Source organism: Mustela nigripes, chromosome 4, assembly GCF_022355385.1.
Source record: "Mustela nigripes isolate SB6536 chromosome 4, MUSNIG.SB6536, whole genome shotgun sequence".
NCBI lineage: Eukaryota > Metazoa > Chordata > Mammalia > Carnivora > Mustelidae > Mustela > Mustela nigripes.
Genome location: NC_081560.1, coordinates 75,688,972 through 75,709,481, shown reverse-complemented (window position 1 = coordinate 75,709,481; position 20,510 = coordinate 75,688,972). Strand labels below are relative to the sequence as shown.

General features: G+C 37.9%; 2 protein-coding genes across 5 annotated transcripts in view; one reads left to right on the top strand and one right to left on the bottom strand.

Annotated features, from left to right (window-relative positions):
- CROT (carnitine O-octanoyltransferase) overlaps nucleotides 1-13,225 on the top strand; it is a 47,953-nt gene extending 34,728 nt beyond the window's left edge. For both annotated transcript variants that reach the window (XM_059395759.1, XM_059395760.1), the window contains exons 14-18: nucleotides 5,718-5,841; nucleotides 6,807-6,885; nucleotides 6,975-7,068; nucleotides 7,193-7,312; nucleotides 12,360-13,225. In XM_059395759.1, coding sequence (XP_059251742.1) covers nucleotides 5,718-5,841; nucleotides 6,807-6,885; nucleotides 6,975-7,068; nucleotides 7,193-7,312; nucleotides 12,360-12,480 — 538 coding nt within the window. In that variant the 3' untranslated portion in view covers nucleotides 12,481-13,225. The remainder of the gene's footprint in view (nucleotides 1-5,717; nucleotides 5,842-6,806; nucleotides 6,886-6,974; nucleotides 7,069-7,192; nucleotides 7,313-12,359) is intronic.
- Nucleotides 13,226-16,024: 2,799 nt separating this feature from the next.
- Nucleotides 16,025-20,510, bottom strand: part of LOC132015976 (phosphatidylcholine translocator ABCB4) — a 65,068-nt gene continuing 60,582 nt past the window's right edge. For 2 of the 3 annotated variants that reach the window (XM_059396927.1, XM_059396928.1), the window contains 3 exons: nucleotides 20,120-20,326; nucleotides 16,706-16,852; nucleotides 16,025-16,294 (listed from right to left, as the gene is read on the bottom strand). In XM_059396927.1, coding sequence (XP_059252910.1) covers nucleotides 16,088-16,294; nucleotides 16,706-16,852; nucleotides 20,120-20,326 — 561 coding nt within the window. In that variant the 3' untranslated portion in view covers nucleotides 16,025-16,087. The remainder of the gene's footprint in view (nucleotides 16,295-16,705; nucleotides 16,853-20,119; nucleotides 20,327-20,510) is intronic. The other variant, XM_059396929.1, reaches the window with a different exon arrangement.

Sequence of the window (20,510 nt, the reverse complement as noted above, 5' to 3'; positions counted from 1 at the left end):
GCTGTAAACATTGGGGGGGGTATGTGCCCCCTTGAATCACTATGTTTATGTCCTCTGTATAAATACCCAGTCATGCGATTGCTAAGTTGTAGGATAGTTCTATTTTTAACTTTTTGAGGAAACTCCATACTGTTTTCCAGAGTAGCTGCAGCAGTTTGCATCACCAACAGTGCCAAAGAGTTTTCTTTCTCTACATCCTCACCAATCCTATAAAACCCACAGTTTGTTTCTCAGAGTCCAGAGTCTCTCATGGTTTGTCTCCCGCTCCAGTTTCCCCTAACTCACTTCCCCTCTCCATCTCCCAGTGTCCTCTGTGTTATTCCTTAATGCTTCACAAGTAAGTGAAACCATAGGATAATTGACTCTCTCTGCTTGATTTATTTCACTCAGCATAATCTCCTCCACTCCTGTCCATGTTGATACAAAGTTGGGTATTCATCCTTTCTGATGGAGGCATAATACTCCATAGTATATATGGGCCATATCTTCTTTATCCATTCATCTTTTTTTTTATTTAAGATTTTATTTATTTATTTGACAGAGAGAGAGATCACAAGCAGGCAGAGAAGCAGGCAGAGAGCGAGGAGGAAGCAGGCTCCCCACCAAGCCAGAGCCTGATGTGGGTCTTGATCCCAGGACTTTGGGATCATGACCTGAGCCAATGGCAGAGGCTTTAACCGACTGAGCCACTCAGGTGCCCCTCCATTCATCTTTTGAAGGGCATCTTGGCTCTTTCCACAGTTTGGCAACTGTGGCCATTGCTGCTATGAACATTGGGGTATAGATAGCCCTGCTTTTCACTACATCTGTATCTTTGGGGCAAATACCCAAAAATGCAATTGCAGGGTCATAGGGTAGCTCTATTTTTAATTTTTTGAGGAATCTCAAACTGGTGTAAGGTGGTATCTCAATGTGGTTTTTTTTTTTTTGTTGTTGTTTTTTTTTTGTTGTTGTTTTTTTTAAAGATTTTATTTATTTATTTGACAGAAATCACAAGTAGATGGAGAGGCAGGCAGAGAGAGAGAGAGAGAGAGGGAAGCAGGCTCCCTGCTGAGCAGAGAGCCTGATGCGGGACTCGATCCCAGGACCCTGAGATCATGACCTGAGCCGAAGGCAGCGGCTTAACCCACTGAGCCACCCAGGCGCCCCTCAATGTGGTTTTGATTTGAATTTCCCTGATGGGCTAATGATGAAAACTTTTTTTCATGTGTCTGTTAGCCATTTGTATGTCTTCTTTGGAGAAGTGTCGTTCATGTCTTATGCCCATTTTTTGACATGATTATGTTTTTTGGGTGTTGATTTTGAGGAGTTCTTTTTGGATCTTGGACATCAGCTCTTGTCTGTAGTGTTACTTGCGAATATCTTCTACCATTCCTTGGTTGCCTCTTTGTTTTGTTGACTCTTTTGTTTGCTGTGCAGAAACTTTTGATCTTGATGAAGTCCCAAAAGTTCATTTTCACTTTTGTTTCCTTTGCCTTTGGGGACATGTCTTGAGAGAATTTTCTGTGGCCGAAGATCCTCCAGGATTTTGATAGATTCCTACCTCACATTGAGGTCTTTATTTCATTTCACGTTTATCTTTGTGTATGGTGTAAGGGAATGGTCGAGTTTCATTCTTCTATACATAGCTCTCCAATTTTTCCAGCACCATTTATTGAAGAGACTTTTTTCCACCATATATTTTTTCCTGCTTTATCAAAGATTATTTGACCATAGAGTTGAGGGTCCATATCTGGGCTCTACTCTGTTCCACTGGTCAGTGTGTCTGTTTTGTACCAGTACCATGCTGTCTTGGTGATCACAGCTTTGTAGTCAAGCTTGAAATCAGGCAATGTGATGCCCCCAGTTTTGTTTTTCAACAATTCAAGGTCCCTTAGCAATTCAGGGTCTCTTCTGGTTCCATATAAATTTTAGGATTGTTTGTTCCAGCTCTTTGAAAAATACTGGTGGAATTTTGAAAGTATAGATTGCTCTAGGCAGTACAGACATTTTAACAATGTTTATTCTTCTGATCCATGAGCATAAAATGCTCTTCCATCTTTTGTGCCTTCTTCATTTTCTTTCATGAGTGATCTGTTGTTCCTTGAGTACAGATCCTTTACCTCTTTGGTTAGTTTCTTCCCAGATATCTTACAGTTCTTGGTGCTATAGTAAATGGAATCAGTTCTCTAATTTCCCTTTCTATGTTTTCATTGTTAGTGTTGTCTTTGTTTTTGGTAGGAGGGTAATGCTGGCTTCCCTTTGAGTTAGGAAATGTTCCTTCATTTTTAGTTTTTTGGAGGAATTTGAAAAGGATTGGTGTTCATTTTTTAAGTCTTAGAATTCATTGATGAAGTTACGTGATCTAGGACTTCTGTTTGTGGGGAGGTTGTTGAGTACACATTCATTTCCTTACTTGAAGTAGGTTCAGATTTTTTTTTTCCTTGAGTCAGAATATGTCTGTTTAATCTAGGTTATCCAGTTTATTGGTTTACAGTTGTTCATAGTATTCCCTTAAAATCCTTTTTATTTCTGTAAAGGAGGTAATGCCCTCTCTTTCATAACTAATTTTAGTAATTGGAGTTTTTACCCTTTTTTTTTCTTAATCATTGTAGCTAAATGTTGTCAGTTTTATTTACCTTTTCAAAGTATCAAGTTCAGTTAACTTTCTCTAATTTTTAATTTATGTATTTTGGTTATTTCTAATCTTAATTATTTTCTTCTTTTTGCTGGCTCTGGGTCTACTCTGCTCTCCTTTTTTCCAGTTCCTTAAGGTGTGCCCTTAGTCTGTTGATTTGTAGGGGCTTCTTACCCCACAATGCAGGTATTTACAGCTATAAACTTCCCTTTGAGCACTTTTCATTCTATAAGGTTTGGTAGGTTGTGTTTTCATTTTCACTCATCTCAAGGCGTTTTCTAATCTCCCTTGTGATTTCTCCCTTTCCCAATTTGTTGTTTATGACTTGTTGGATGTCTTCATATTTGTGAGTCTTCCAGTTGTTCTTCTGTTATGATTTTTGGCTTCATTTCATTGTCACTGAAAGAGATACTGTTTATCATTACAGTATTTTTAAATTTATTGAGGCTTGTTTTGTCGCCTACTCACTGGTCTTTCCTGGAGAGTGTTCCATGTGCACTTGAGAAGAATTGGTATTCTACTGTTTGGAAGTGGCATGTTCTATATATGTCTCTTAGGTCTGGTTATTGATACTATTGTTCAAGTTCTGTTTCTTATTTATCGCCTGTCTACATGGGCTATCTCAGTTATCAAAAGTTCGATATTAAAGTCTCCAGCTGCCATTGGAGAGTTGTCTAGTTGTCTCTTCAATTTTCCCAGTATTTGCTTTGTATGTTTTAGGGCTCTTTTTAGGTGCATATATTTTTTATAATTGTTACGTCTTCTTGATGAATTAAGCCTTTCATTAATTTATAGTGTTCTGTTTGCCTCTTAACTCTTGGCTTAAAAGCTCTTTTGTTTGATAATAACATAGCCACTCCAGCTCTTGTACTTACTATTTTTAGGGAATATCTATTTTTGTCCTTTTACTTTTAACCTCTTAATGTCTTTTTATCTACAGTGAATATAAGATACTAGATTATGGGTTTTTTTAATGCATTCTGTCAATCTCTGCCTTTGATTGAATAGTTTATTTACATTTAAAATAGTTACTGATAAAGAAATATTTCCTGGGGCGCCTGGGTGGCTCAGTGGGTTAAGTCGCTGCCTTCGGCTCAGGTCCTGATCTCGGAGTCCTGGGATCGAGTCCCGCATCAGGCTCTCTGCTCAGCAGAGAGCCTGCTTCCCTCTCTCTCTCTGCCTGCCTCTCCATCTACTTGTGATTTCTCTCTGTCAAATAAATAAATGAAATCTTTAAAAAAAAAAAAAAAAGAAATATTTCCTTATACCACCTAGCTCTGTTTTCTGTAGGTCTTATTTGGTTTTTGTTTCTAAACTCTTCTACTACCTCTTTTTTATTTGTTTGATTTTTTTTTTTTTTTTACAGTGTACCATTTTGGTTCCCTTCTTTTTCTTTACATTTTTAATCTATTCACGATTACTTGGAGAATACAATTCATATTTAATATTTGTAACAACCTCATTGAATAATAGCTTAGTTTTAGTAGTATACAAAACTCTGCTTCTGTACATCTCTGTATTCTATTTTGTTAATGATTACATCTTTCTACATTGTGTGCCCATTGATACAGGTTTATATTATTGTTTTATGCATTTGCCTTTTAAATGAAATAAAAATAACTATTAAACATGTTGCTCTGTCTCCCATGTTCTCCATAAACTCGGAGTTAGATCTAGAGACTTGAGACTAAGAATCAGTTATTTTTGTTATTTTTTATGACAGTACATCAAGTAATTAACGTCATTTGTTTTCTGTTTCATCCTGTTGAGACTGAGTGGATTTGTAAGCCAACGTCCATTATAAAGTTTCCTCCCTGAGTTTTTTACCTAATGGTTTTAGTAGGCATTGATGATCATAACTAAGATATATTATTTTGTTAGAGGTTACAGTGCAGTGATATTTTTACTTACTGCTTTTATTTTTAATCTTTTTTTTTTCTTTTTTAAAGAATGTGAGTGTTAAGTTTTTATTTACACTTTCTCCTCTTCATACTTAAAAGGATACTATTTCAGCTCAGGGAGATAGCCTTATAGATACACTGGGCGGAAGAGGCTTAGTAATTCTGTTTGAGCCTTCTTAATGCCCATGTTCACATTTTTTCCTCTCACTCCATTTGATCTCTTTAACTCTGGATTCCTACCACCAGAAATAATAATGTTTCATAAGTAAGAGAGCTCTATATCCAAAATTGTTTACATCATTCTTCAACTCAGGAATAACAGTCATCACTCTGGGGAACTTCTTAGAGAATGCTTTTACTTAATCCTGTAGTGATTCATGTAGTACATGAAGGAACTAAAGGCCAGGGACTCGGTATTATCTATTGCTGTGTAACAGTTATCACAGACTCATTTGGCATAAGACAGTAAATGTTATTTCATATTTCCTGTCACACAAGAACCCAGGTGCAGGCTTCCTGGGTGTGTCTACCTTCAAGTTTCCTGAAGTCATAGTTAGAGTGTCATTCAGCTCTCTTCTCCTTTGAAGGTGTTCCTCAGAGGGGATCTGCTTCCAAGCTCACTTGTGGTTATTAGCAGAGATCACTTCCTTCCAGGTTATTTTCTAGAGGCAACCCTCAGTTTCTCATCCTCTGGGCCTTTCTGTAGGGCACCTTCCAGTGAGGCAGCCTGCTTTCCTCATACTAAGGAAGTGAGAGTGATTCAGATCTCTCTTTGTAACCTAATTTCAAAAGTGACATCCCATCACTTTTGTCCTGCTCTTTTCATTAGGAGCAAATTACAAGTCCATCTCACACTCAAACTGAGGAGTTACACACAGTATTACTACCAAGAGTCAGGGATCACTGGGGGTGCTTCTTAGAGGCTACCTACCACAGATGCACTATGGTATAGAACCTGACCACAGCCAAGCCTTGGAAGGAGGGAAGCCATGGTGTCCCAGACCCTGTAGATCAGAGTATTTTTTTACTCTTTGATTATTGAAAGTAGTGTCTTCATTACTGAAAGTCACAACAGTGGTCTGTAGTGTAGAACTTAGTCTCTGACCAAAGCCAGCTTTATTAAGTCAGGTTTTTTTGTAATAATATTTGAGTATTTTCTTTGTTATGACACTTTCTTTTATTTTCATTTTTTCTTGTAGCCCTGGCAGCTGCTATGAGACAGCTACGACAAGGTGCTTTTATCATGGCCGTACAGAGACTATGCGCTCGTGTACTATAGAAGCACTCCGGTGGTGTCAGTCCATGCAGGATCCTTCTACTGGTGTGAGTATTGAAAAGTTATTATTTACTTGTTTACAGGAATCTTAGTCCTTGAATAACCAACTTCTTTGCTTCAGTTCCCCTGGATCAGTAAAATCATTTCAGATATTTGACCCTCAGGTGTTTAAAGCATGCATTCACTGTATATACTTGGAAAGAATATGAAACAGGAAAGACCTGAGAAGAAGCTCAGTTGTGTCACTTTCTGGGCAAAGTATCTTTGATACCATGAATATTTTACTATTCCTGATCTATCTTTAGGATAACACCAGTGAAGTACAGACTATCCTAAAGTGCCTTAAAAGGACGCTGTTCCTGGATATGGTTGAAAGGTTTTGAAATCAGATTCTTGTTTTCATGTATTAGAACCAGAACAGTTATGTTTTGCTTTATACTTCTTCTTCTTCTTTTTTTTTTTTTTTAAAGCAGTCTCTATACCTAGTGTGGGGCTTGAACTCACAACCCTGGGTTAAGAGTCACATGCCTTACCAACTAAGCCAGCCAGGTGCCCCTGTACTTTTTTTTTTTTTTTATCCATTTAGGCAATAGGGTGGTTCCCTTCCACTGCTGTTTTGGTATTGTATTTGTTATTTAGTTTTGATAGACAAGGTTATATATATGTTCATTTATTTTAATAGCATAGAACTATTTCATTATCATTTTGAACAGCTCTGTGTTTTGAAATCATAGTTGCTTCTGTCTTTACACTTATGAATATCACTTCGGTGTTGCCCACAAGTTTCTATTTTCCTTCCTTAGAAAGAAATAATCAAGATGAAGGACGATAGAGGAAAGAAAAGGTAGTAGAAGAAGTAAGGAAAATATGTAGAAACCTGTGTCTCAGCATCTTCATAGAAATCTTTTCTCTTTCAGATTTCTCAAATTATGTTCAATCATGTTGAATTCAGGGTTTTTAAAATTTGGTTTCTGTATAGTTTACTGAAGTATTGTCTTGATTTTTAACACAGCTTCTTGAGAGGCAGCAGAAGATGTTACAAGCTTTTGCAAAACATAATAAAATGATGAAAGATTTTTCAGCTGGAAAAGGTACTTATATTGGAATTATTCTGACTTTAAAAAATTCTCTCATGTTGAAACATTTTTTTTCTATCTTCATACTTCTGGTTTCATTGCAGGATTTGACCGTCATCTTTTAGGGCTTTTACTCATAGCAAAAGAAGAAGGTCTTCCTGTTCCAGAACTCTTTACAGACCCTCTTTTCTCCAAAAGGTAATATGATACAGTGTTTTATAATTTGATCCATCAGATCCTTTTTTCTGAAGGTTAAAAGCTCTTTAGAAGTGATGAAAGTTTCTGTAAGCCTAGTAAAATAACCTCTCTTTATGCCACACAGTGGAGGAGGTGGAAACTTTGTTCTCTCAACAAGTCTGATTGGTTATTTTAAAGTCCAAGGAGTGGCAGTTCCCATGGTCCACAATGGCTATGGATTTTTCTACCATATCAGAGATGACAGGTAAGGCTGTTAGGCATTTAATGTGTGTTTGTTTCTCTGTCCAGTTTTTGGGACACTTGGCAAATCAGTCCTTTAGGTGTTTTGTGCAGAACACCATTTAAGGTTGACTCAGTGACATACCATCATCATTCTCAAAACCCAGTACACATTTTAGCATATTTGTTCCACCCAACATGTTTGATGCTAAGTTCAGGTAAAATTTGATTGCCTATAAATATGTGGTGGTTCATATAGTCATAGATAGTACTGATGTGACCAAGATAAAGGTTGGTAAATTAATTTATATTTAAAAAAAAAAGAATGTTTTACCAATTCCTATACATTTCATTTGTGTTGTATGAGGTTTATGGAAAGAGTGAGAAAGAAAATGCTATAACCTGGTAGGTGGAGAGCAAGGTAATATGAAATTAGCAGAAAGGCTTGGGAGGTCCTCATTCACATAGTCTGGCCGTCTCCTCTCAGAGGTCTTTGGTAGCTTGGGGGCCTTTATAAAAAATAAAGTGGCTACATCTAGCACAGTGAATAGATGATAGGTGCAGTTGGAATATAAAACATTAGAATGATCATATGTAGACATATTTTAATGTGTAATGTTTTTGTACTTTACATTTTTGAAAGAGCTTACAGTCAGTGTTATTGTTCAAAATTTTATTATCGGTCTCCATGTCAAATCTCACCTGTGCATAGCGTGTTATACCAGTGTTACCTGTATTTGTTAGCATCTACATCCTAAACTATCCATTCCCATTATATTCAGTTTATGTACATTAATGTACAAATTAAAGGGTAAATTACAGAGGTTAAACATAGATCTTACTCTTTTTTTCGTAATAAAGGGTCAAAAGTGTAAAATCATCATCAGGCACAGAGAATAATCATTCTATCATATTTCACATCTGGATGCTGTATTGCGCACATGGACAGGAGCTCCAGCCAGACACACTTCAGCTGTCTGACTTGAGAAAAAGTCCTGATCCTGGGGCAGAACTTACAGTCACTCATTCACGAAGTAGGTAGTGAGAACTTGTTTTTTACATACTGAGGACACAAGACAGACAAGATTTCCCTCTTAAAGATTTTGGTTTTTTACTCGGGAAAAGAGACAAAAGCAAACAAGCAAGATAACGAGTGAAGAATGCTGTGAATAAGCAAGTTGGTAAGGTGATAGAGACAAACTGTGGGCGGGAGTGGAGCATTGCTTCATTTAGTGTGGTCAGAGAGGGCCAGCGGAGCAGAGATGTTGAGGAGAGGGAATGAACCACATTAATAACCAGGAACACAGCTCTCCAGACTTTGATCGCTGCCAGCTGTCTCCAGTGCCACCTGCCAGGCTGAGCCACTGCCTTCTCCCACGTAGGTTGTTGCAACAGGTTCTCCTGCGGCCTTCCTGCTTCAGCCCTTCGTTCCCTTCAGAACACTGTCTACACAAAACCCTTTGATGCCCTTTTAAAAATGCCCTTCTGCTCAAAATCCTCCAAGAGTTTCTTATTTCACTCACAGTAAAATCCAAAGGCCTTCTACGAGATCCTGCGTGATCAAGCTGTCATTCACCACTCTGACCTTACGTTCTACAGTGCTCCTCCTGTTTCACTCCACTCCAGACACTTTTGTTTTCTTGTACCTTGAATATAGCAAGCAAGCTCCCTCCTCATGGCATTTGCAGTTACGATTTTCTCTGTCTCCTACTGTTCCTTGAAATACATATAAGTAGCTTGGGGGCCTTTACTTCATGCAGGTATTTGCTTAAAATTTGCTACCATCTGGGAGGCCTCCTCTGATGATCTGTAATAGCACTCCCCGCCTCCCCCACCTGCTACATTTTCTTTGTAACACGACCATCCAGTGGGTATACATATTTGTTGGTATAGCAATCTTTCTTCCTTTCCTAGAATATAAACCCATAAGAACAGGGTTTTTGATTTGTTTATTGCTGTATCCCCACCTTTGTAACCATGCCTTGTAAATAATACATGTTTTCACCATGATTTTGTTGCTGAACATAATTATATGGTCCTCAGGACGTGGCCTGACATTTATAAGGAACAGAAAGAGGCATTATGGCTATAAATTAGCAATTAAGTTGCAGCAGTGGGGGTTGGTAGAAGAAGTTGAAGAGAGGTAGGTATGAGCTGCATCTTAGAGGACAGTATTTTCAACTCTGAGTGCACATTAGAAGCACCTAGAAAGCTCTAAAAATATTTCTTTTGGAAACACTGATTTGTTTGGGGTGGTCAGTTGATAATAGGGCCTTGTGAGATGGTAAGGAGTGGAGATTTTCTCCTAAGGATAATGGGAGCATTTTACCAGCTTTTAAGCATGAAATGTATAAGGGACTTGCATGTATAAGGGACTTTTGGCTCTTACATGAAATATAAATAAGGTGGAAAGTAACAGGAGCAAGAATGAGATGAGAGAACTCAGCATAAACGCTAAGTTGGACAAGGCAGGAGGTAATGAAGGTGGAGAGAAGTGGAGGGATTTGAGTGCAACTTTGGAGGTGACTTAACTGATGAATTAGTGATTTCGATGGTAGCATTTACTGGAATGGAGAAAATTAGGGGAGGACTATGATTGGGGCATGTAAGGGTAGAATTTTGTTTTATACATGTTGATTTTGTTTCATCTAATAAGGAAGGTATTATCTTCATATATGAGAGGATGTGTCAGTAGGCATATGGTTAACATGACTGTGAAGCTCACAAAAGAGATCAGGGCTAGAGTTACACATTTATAAGTCATTACAATGAATACATAGAAAATAGTTTCCAAAAGAAATACATGGAAACTATCTGGAAAGCTTTTTCATTCATTGTTAAACTTGAGAATTGTATGTCTTTACAGAAAATTGGTTTATTTTTGAAATAGCATTTTATTTTAAATGTACTGCATGCTTATAAAAATCAGTAAAAAAAGGAAAAAGAACAGAGTCATCTACAATTAAAAGACAAAAACTGTTAGAATGTTTCTAATCTACAATGCATATAGTATATAATTTCTAAAAATTTGGATCACATTTTAAATATTTTAGTGTCCTTTTTGGGAAATTCACTTCCACTTAACATTATTTCAAGCAATTTCCACTGCCGTTAAATATGCTTTGAGTTGTTTGTTTGTTTGTTTTGTTTTTGTTTTTTAAGATTTTATTTATTTGACAGACAGTGAAAGAGGGAATAGAAGCAGGGGGAGTGGTAGAGGGAGAAGCAGATTTCCTGCTGAGGAGGGAGTCCAATGAGGGTCTCAATCCCAGGACCTTGGAATCATGACCTTGGCCAAAGGCAGAGGCTTAACAACTGAGCCACGCAGGCGCCCCATACTTTGAGATGTTTTAGTGGTTGAATAATGTTTCACAGATTTCCATAATTTATGTAACTCTCCCTATTTTCAGTTTTTCATCATTACAAATAATGTATAATTGTATATACTCATTTCATCACATTGTTGCAAACTCTAGGCATTATAAATCATTGTTGACCGGGTCTATAGGCAAAAATAACATAATATGCTTACAAAGCGAATTTTCTCTTAATTGACATCTGTGTACATTCTTTTGTAAACTGCATATAGAAAAGCTTTCCATGATTTAGAAATATAGCTGAATTTTAAGAAATTTCAATACTTAAATACCAGTTGTTAATCATTGCAAAGAAATATATTTAGATGTTGCTAAATATTTGAGAATTTTATGCACAGTATAGTTGCAAAATGATGGGTGATCATGAGTCACTAGATGAAAACAAGGCAGAACTTTCTTTGGGTTCCTGTATACATTTCAGCAAATGTAATCCAGTCAAACATTGGTTTCATCATTATACACTGGGCCAGAGCATGTTTTTATTTCATTCTGCTTAATCAAAAGCACATGCTGAAGTTTTAATTTATTGTATTTTTTAATGATGTGAACATTGCATGATTGTCCACAAGCTTTACATTCTGCAACAGCATTTTGATTTTAATTTATGCTTAATGCATTTTTTTTTCAAAGATTTTATTTATTTATTTGACAGAGAGAGATCACAAGTAGGCAGAGAGGCAGTCAGAGAGAGAGAGGAGGAAGCAGGCTCCTGGCTGAGCAGAGAGCCCAATGTGGGACTCGATCCCAGGACCCTGAGATCATGACCTGAGCCGAAGGCAGCGGCTTAACCCACTGAGCCACCCAGGTGCCCTTAATGCATTTTGCTATAAAAATCTGAGTGTCTGGAAAGGGGAAGGCTAGTTTGAAGAGAGTTTGAACTGCCACGTAGGGGATTGTTATTATTATTATTATTATTTTAAATGAGGAGAATATAGAGGGAGGTGACTTATCCCAAGAGAGTTTCTGTCTGGCTTTTCTAGAAATATCTTTCCTCTCCTTTTACACTTTCTCTAATTTTTTCTTTCTTGAACTGTCTTCAAGCACTATATTCTTTAAAAGTAGTCTCATTGCAGACAGTGGCGTGAATTCACCCTCAAACTTACTACATTAGGAAATGTTAGGAAGGTTTTTTGTTGTTCTTGTTATTTTGGAAGAGGTGGGTGGGTTGTTTGAACACACTAATACCTTACTCCAGAGCACGCTTTGATCTCTGGCCAATTTTTTGTTTTCTTTTGTCCTTACTCTCCAGTCACACAGTAGATTAGGTATTCCTAAGCATTATGTATACATACGGCTTTACCCTTCAGTTGTGTCCAGTAACATTCACCTAATGTCAGTAAGAATTCACACTTGAGGGGCGCCTGGGTGGCTCAGTGGTTTGGGCTGCTGCCTTCGGCTCGGGTCATGATCTCAGGATCCTGGAATCGAGCCCCGCATCGGGCTCTCTGCTCCGCGGGAAGCCTGCTTCCCTCTCTCTCTCTCTCTCTCTGCCTCTGCCTGCCTCTCTGCCTACTTGTGATCTCTGTCTGTCAAATAAATAAATAAAATCTTAAAAAAAAAAAAAAGAATTCACACTTGATATGTGAATAACTAGATGGAGTAAAGCTCATGGCTATATTTGTCATCAGCATTTGGAACCTCTTTGTGTTGTGATTTTTGTGTAGTCCTCACTGACTTTTTCTTTGTGCTTCACAGGTTTGTTGTGGCTTGTTCAGCCTGGAAATCATGTCCAGAGACTGATGCAGAAAAGCTAGTTCTGCTGGTGTTTCAGGCTTTCCATGATATGATGCGGCTGATGAACACTGCTCATCTTTAGAGACTAACCATTTATTTAGCATTTATAAAAATATTAAGTGGGGTATGGAGAATGGGTTGGTGATGTGATAGGAAGGAATATTAAAGGAAACTTTTAAATGTAGAAATTAGTAGAATCATGCTCTCTAAATTTATTCTAACATAGGAAGAAAAAGATTTTTAAGCTTCTTCTGATGCAGTAGCAATGCAAATTGATATAATGAAATATAGAACTATGCAAAAGTTGAAGATAAGTCTCAACAATGCAAATCTACAAATTTTAATAATGCAAGTCTTAGAAGGATTTTTGTTGGTTGCCTATATAGGTTATAAATCCTGTCTCTGAACATCATTATAGGGTCTGCCAAGCACTTTAACATTGCCTACTTGCCAAAGGGTATGGAATACATGATTAGATGTTAACTTCCCTGAAATCATTGCCTTTCACATTCACCACAGGGATACAAGCCTACTATGTTTGATGGGAAAGACACTACAATTGAATGATCATCTAAAAGTAGACTTAGTGTTGGAAGAATTAGAAGAAATTAGAAGAATTAAAGCAAGGTTTATACTCCGAAGCACACACAGAAAAACCCTAACAAAATTCATTATAATATATTGTACTTAGGTTTTTGAATATAAAATTAAAGCACTTATTTTTAAAATTAGAGTTAGTGACTTGAAGATTACTGAATCAAATTCTCAGGATTTTACAAGTTTTCCCCCTGCTTTTCAAAATAGAAAATAAAGTTTTCAATCATGTAGCTTCTTGTTTGGTGTTTGGATAAAGAATCTACTCCTGGGGCGCCTGCGTGGCTCAGTAGGTTAAGCCTCTGCCTGTGGTTCAGGTCATGATCTCAGGGCCTTGGGATCGAGCCCTGCATCGAGCTCTCCGATCAGAGGGGAGCCTGCTTCCTCTCTCTCTCTGCCTCCCTCTCTGCCTACTTGTGCTCTCTGTCAAATAAATAAATTTTTTTAAAAATCTACTCCTCTTTGACCTTATACTTTCTGATCTAAGTTATGTATTACTGTGTAAAAAAAAAACTACCTGAAACTTAACTGTCTTAAATCAATTTATTATTTCTCATGGTTGTATCAGTTGATTGTGCCCAGATGGATCGTTTTTCTGGTTTTGCTGTAGTTTATTTATGCAGCTGCATTCCTGAGCGTGCTGGGCTAAGGCTGTAAAGTTGGAGATAACTCCCCCCACTGCCTGGGGACTTGGCACCTGGGACTCTGTCCACATGCTCTCTGATGATTCAGTATTCTAGCCTTGACTTAGGTACTTGGCAGCAGGAGTGTTCCAAAAGGGAAAGGGAGCATCTGCAAGGCCTCATGAGGCCTATCCCCTGAAGTCCTAGGATATTACTTACTTTGCATTTTATTGGTGAAATGTTGCAACGGCAGTCTAGATTCAAGGAGTGGCGGCAAAATGTCATTTCTTGTTATGAGAAACTGCGGAGTCATTTTGTAAATGTACAAAGTAGGCGCATTTACTGAGGGCTGTTTTTTTTAATTTTTTTATAAACATATAATGTATTATTAGCCCCAAGGGTACAGGTATATGAATCACCAGGTATATACACACTTCACAGCATTCACCATAGCACATACGCTCCCCAATGTCCATAACCTCACCACCCTCTCTCTACCCACCTCCCCCCAGCCACCCTGTTTGTTTTGAGATTAAGAGTTTTATGGTTTGTCTCCCTCCGGATCCCATCTTGTTTCATTTATTCTTTTCCTACCCCTCAAACCCCCTACATTGCATCTCTACTTCCTCATATCAGGGAGATCATATGATAGTTGCCTTTCTCCGGTTGACTTATTTCGTTCAGCATAATACCCTCTAGTTCCATCCACATCGTCGCAAATGGCAAGATTTCATTTCTTTTGATGGCTGCATAGTATTCCATTGTATATCTATACCACATCTTCTTTATCCAATCATCTGTTGATGGACATCTAGGTTCTTTCCATAGTTTGGCTATTGTGGACATTGCTGCTATAAACATTCGGGTGCACATGCTGAGGGCTGTTTTTGTAGCAATGTTCTACATTATACCTCCTTTAAATTTTCCTATCTTGTGAATTTGGTAAGACCTTTATTACTTTGTGAAAACACTGACTTGGTGTCTGTGACATTTGATAAATCCTGAACAGATTTCTTCTTCCCATTCTATACTGTGGACCTTTTTCCTCACTAGTACAGTTTTATAGACTACACTGTGATTGGCTTTTAGAATCATTCAGGTGGTTGTTTTTTTTGTTTTGTTTTAGATTTTTTATTTATGTATTTGTCAGAGATAGAGGGAGAGAGCGAGTGAGCACAGGCAGACAGAGAGGCAGGCAGAGGCAGAGGGAGAAGCAGGCTCCCTGCCGAGCAAGGAGCCAGACCGATATGGGACTCGATCCCAGGACGCTGGGATCATGACCCAAGCCGAAGGCAGCTGCTTAACCAACTGAGCCACCCAGGCGTCTCCAGGTGGTTGTTTTTAAATGTCTAAAGACTAGAAAGTGTTCACTTCCTACAGAGAAATCCTGCAATGATACTTTAACATGCTTCCCTCATCTGCCAGAAGTTGAAAATCATCTGGAATGCTTTTTACAAAGATTTCTGAGCCTCTACCCAGACCTGTAGAGTGAGAACTTCCAGAGGTTTTGAGTCACTGAGGTAATGTACCCCTTGTCCCATTCTCTTGGTTAATCTGAAATTTAGTCCATTATACACATGGTTTCATTGAAAACATCTTTGGTAAGATCTGATTTGTTACAGATAAAGGAACTTATTTGGGTAGCTTACTGACCTAAAGAACCTGTGATAGTGGTGAACACTGATGTTGCTTCAGTTATTTATAAAGGAAACAAATGGAAAATTAAGGAAAAACATAATGGTGTGGTTAGCTTCTAAAGGTAACCTAGAATTTGTGTGTGTGTCTCTATCTAAACATATTCTGGGCAAATTAAGATTACTGTAAAAAGTAATGGAGATGCTATAGAACTTCAGCATTTCATTGTTATTTCTAATGTTTCAAATTGCACTTGATATAAATTTGTATTGTGTTAAAATTTTCAGAGCTATTCAGTGGTATGTGGTTGGTCTTTTTTAATTTTTGTTTTCTCTTCTTTTTGCTTTATGAACAGATGTGTGCCTATAGTTAGCTTGTATAAAGGCTATCTCGTTTCCTCTTGGACTTTGATGATAAAGCTGGGAATAGTTATTTAAAAAAAAAAAACAAGCCTCCATTCCCAAAAGAATAAAAAGTCAGCAAAGGAGATAGTAGGCAGTGGAACAATATATTTTAACTTTCTTCCTCTGAAAACTGTTCCCCAACCATCCTATCATATACCCAACTGTTCAGAACCCTAAGAAGTTTCTCTATGTCTTAATTTCTGTGAGAGCTACAAGCTTATATATCTGAACTTTGCTTTCTCTGTATGCTTCTGGTAACTCAAGAGCTAGGCTGCTGTCTTTATACCTTACAAGGCAGGTTCACTTTTTACTCTTAAATTTCAGATGCTATCGTATCAACATCACATGGGATGTTTTAAATTGATATGGAATAAGATACACCTGTATTTTATGATTTGTAAAAGATTATTTATTTTTAAGATATAACAAGAGTTCATAAGTTCTGTTTCCCATTCTGGACACTGACCATGGAAAAGTAGATGCCTTTCTGAGCCAGCAGCTGTTGATGCGTGCCGTGCTCCTTGACCTTGCCGTTCTGAAACACCACTATTAAGTCCGCGTTCTGGATGGTGGACAGGCGGTGCGCGATCACGATGCAGGTGCGGCCTTCTCTGGCTTTGTCCAGGGCTTCTTGGACAATCTAATGATGAATCAGAACAGAAGCCTTAAAACTTTACCATCAGAGCAAAATGTTACCTTTTCTTATGCATGTGTACTTTTACATGAATGGCATTATAGTCCAGTTAGTTCCTTTTTAGTTATAAAAGTGAATTCTCACACTAAATCACAAGTCCACAGACATATCTTGCTAGTTCCCTTTTATTTTCTAACTTTTCATGATTAATGTGCTAAAAATGTGAAGTATGCAGTTTTGTTTCGTTTTTTTGGCTTATGAAATAATCATTTTACAAATTTTGGAAAATACTGGGAGGAGTAAAAGTTTTTTACTTCAGAATATAACAGGAAATTTCTATTGACCTTCTTCAGACTTGAGAGTACTGAGAAACTCCTATTATACAAATTAAATGGAATGTGAGCAGAGAGGCCTCACCTTTTCACTTTCAGTATCCAGGGCGGATGTAGCTTCATCCAACAACAGGATTTGAGGTTGTCTGATGAGGGCTCGAGCAATCGCAATCCTCTGTTTCTGACCTCCTGAGAGCTGAGTTCCCTTATCTCCCACTCTTGTTGCATATTTCTGCAAGTTAGCCGTTAGTAGAGTTAATCAAGTCCTAACCCAGCTACTTAATGTGAAATACTCATATGACCCACATGGAACTCAGTTTATTCTCTTATACCAAAAACTTTGAGAAATACAAAAATTCCTACCCAGAAGGAATTTAAAATGCGAGGAGAAAAACTGGTTGTACAGCCTTCAGTATAAGGTCCAGTATGTACCAAATGAGAGGTATACTCACCATGCTAGGAAACATGAGAAGTGAATAGAAATTATGGAGATAAGGTAGGAAGAGAAAGAGATGCATGAGGAAAGATACCTTTGTACAGAGGTTGGGAAGCTGGATCATGGGAAGAACATTCTCAGGTAAAAAAAAGTATAAAGAGCCAAAAAAGTAAGGACTTATACAGTAATGTGAATTAATTTCCTAAAGTCCAGTATCAGCAAAGTTTTTCTATTAATCAAATTCTATCCTTGATTGAAGGCAATAACTACCTTCTTAAGGGTGAGTAAGGCTAACCAAGATGAAGGATTTGAAAGTTTTTAAGTGTGATTGCTAATTATAGCAGAATACAGTTGTAAAATTACTTAATTCAGTAGAACCTTAGAAGCTAGATGCATACCACAAGATTAATGACCCCTGCCGTCACTTCTGGTGTCTTCAGAACATCTTTGTGGGTGGACTCACCTTTATCAATTGCTGAAGAAAATTGTTTGACTGAACTTTTCCTTATTTTCTAAGTACATACTGATTTCACTGCACTTTGGCTATGGACATAGCAGCTATAACAAGCTAACAAGGGACAGTTGGGGACCATGGAAACTGTAGAGTATATGTCCTCTCCAAAGGAATAAAATGAAAGATGAAAGAAAAACCTTATACAAAAATGAGCTTAGAATGGATCATGGTCTAAAATGTAAACTCATAAAGCCATAAGAGAAAAAAATAGAGAAAAAAATATTTAAAGATTTTATCGACTTAACTTGACAGAGACACAAGAGGGGGAACACAAGCAGGGAGAGTGGAAGAGGGAGAAGCAGGTTTCCCCCTGAGCAGGGAACCTGATGCAGGGCTCCATCCTAGGACCCTGGATGATAAACTGAGCCAAAGGTAGACGCTTAACAAGTGAGCCACCTAGGTGGCTTTAGGACCTAGAAGGCATAGGCTAGGCAAAGAATTCTTTTATTGGACACCAAAAGCACAATCTGTAAAGGGAAAAACTGTTATGCTGGAATTTATCAAAATTAAAAAGTTTAGCTCTGCATATGACCCCTGTTAAAGGATGAAAAACAAGCTATCAACTGGGACAAAGTATTTGCAAACTATATATCTGACAAAGGACTGATAAATATAAATCTGTCTCAAAATTCAACATTTGAAGAAAATTAGAGAATGGGCAAAAAAAGGTATTTCACTAAAAAGGAAATACAGGTGGCAAGTATATAAAAACATGTACGGGATCTTCTGAGTGGTTTGGTTACTTAAGCATCTGACTCTTGATTTCGGCTCAGATCATGATCTCAGGAGTGTGAGACCAAGCCCTGCTCAGGATTCTCTCTCTTCTCCCTTTAATAAAAAATTTAAAGTCATCATATGCCATTAGAAAATCCACCATGAAGAGATTTATCTCACATCTATCAGAATTACAAGAGCAAATGCTGGCAAAGAGGCAAAGAAAGCGTCAATCATACTTACTCTGGTGTAAGAGAATAAGGTAAGCTGACAGAACCACTCTGGAAACCAGGTTGGCAGTTTCTTAGAAAACTAGACATGTAATTACCATATGGCCCAGCAATTGAACTTGTAGGCATTTATCCTCGAGAAATAACTCAGGTTCACACTAAAACCTGTGCACACATTATTTACAGCAGCTTTACTTTTAAGAGCCCAAACCTAGAAGCAACCTAAATACACTTCAGCGGTGAATGGTTAACCAAACTGTGGTACAATCCATGTCCTGTAGTCCTAATCGTCCTACTAAAAAGCATGCCACTAAAGAAGAATAAACTGTAGATAAGAAAACTTCAGGGAATTACACTGAATGAAAAAAAGTTAACCTCACAAGGTTAGATACTGTATGTGTGCTTAATGACATTTTAAAGTAGAAAATTACTGGTGAAATGATAGCCCATCGCTCTTTGTCGCTTTTGCCCTCCTCCAGGCAAATCTACCACCCTGCTTCTAAGAAGCCTGCAGTTAGTTGTCCTACTCCTTATCTGCTCTTCCCAAAATGACACCAGCGTTTCAACTTGACTTTATTCCCCTCCTCTGGGCAGCCACAAAAAAAAAATAAAATAAAAGTAGAGACTAGTTAGTGGTTGCCAGAGGTTGGGTGGTGTGAGGACAAAAGGGAAGAGGGGTATGTGACTCTAAAGGGGCAATATGAGGGACTGGAGTGGTGATGGATATGTTCTGTATTTTTTTTTTTTTTAATTAAGAATGAAGCTCATAGACTAATCCAAAGAACAACCTTGGGTACAGGACCTGATTGGAGATATTTTTATTGCCTTGGAGAAACACAATACAACCTTGGGTGTATCAATCAGCTTGTTGTGTCACAATTATTAACACCAGTGTGTCCCATCTCCCAAAATGGGGCCTGGCACAGAGTCAGCATTCAGAATCTATTTGTGTATTGGATACATGATCTAATTTTACATTTGCACCGCCAACTCTACTTCAAGTCTCACTTTAAGAGACATACAAGGAAATGTTCTGCATATTGACTGGTGGTGGATAAGTGAGTCTACACATTGCAGTAACACTGCACAGAACTAAATACGCATAAATCATATGCAAATGATTACAAGGAAAACTGGAGGTCTGAATGAGATCAGTGGAATAGGTCAATGTCAATATCCTGGTGGGGATATTGTATTACAGTTTGGCAAGAAGTCACTGGAGGAAACTAGCTAAAGGTGACATAAAATCTCTGTTCCTTAGAACTGCATGTGAATATAATTAATAATTAAAAATGCAAGTACCATAAAGGATAAATCAAACATGACTGTTATCTGAATGCAGCCCACAACCACCAGTTTGCCTACAATTAAGATCACTTCATTTGCCTCTCACTGCATTTATAAGATCTAGACATGATGCCTGATATTCTCATTTGCCAGTTAGAAAACTTACGCAGTTCAGTGTGTTAAGTAAGGTCCTAGTGCTACTACATAGACAAGTTTTCTTATAAGATTCTGTTGCTGTATAACTTGGGAACCTGTTTTGAGGATGAAAAGTTTGTAGTTGCTTGTGATTTCATCCTAAGAAATTATCGCTTAACTTACATGGGGTAAGGTCTCGATGAAAGGATGTATGTTGGCTGCTTTGGCTGCATTCACAATTTCATCCTGTGACACGACCCGGCTGTTGTCTCCGTAGGCGATGTTCTCCGCGATGCTGCAGTCGAACAGGATGGGCTCCTGGGACACAATGCCCAGGTGGGCTCTGAGCCACTGGATATTAAGTTTCTTTGCTTCTTGACCATCTAGGAGCTGAAAACCAAAGTCCACAAACTATAAAAAGGGCTTAACAAGGAAAAATAAAACCCCTAAATCATAAATTAACAGATTAACCATTTGGAGCATTGTGACATGTGAGCATCATTGGTTGGGAAATACCAAGGCTCAAAGCCTCTCAGCACTTACTGTTGGAGGCCAAAAAAAAAAAAAAAAAAAA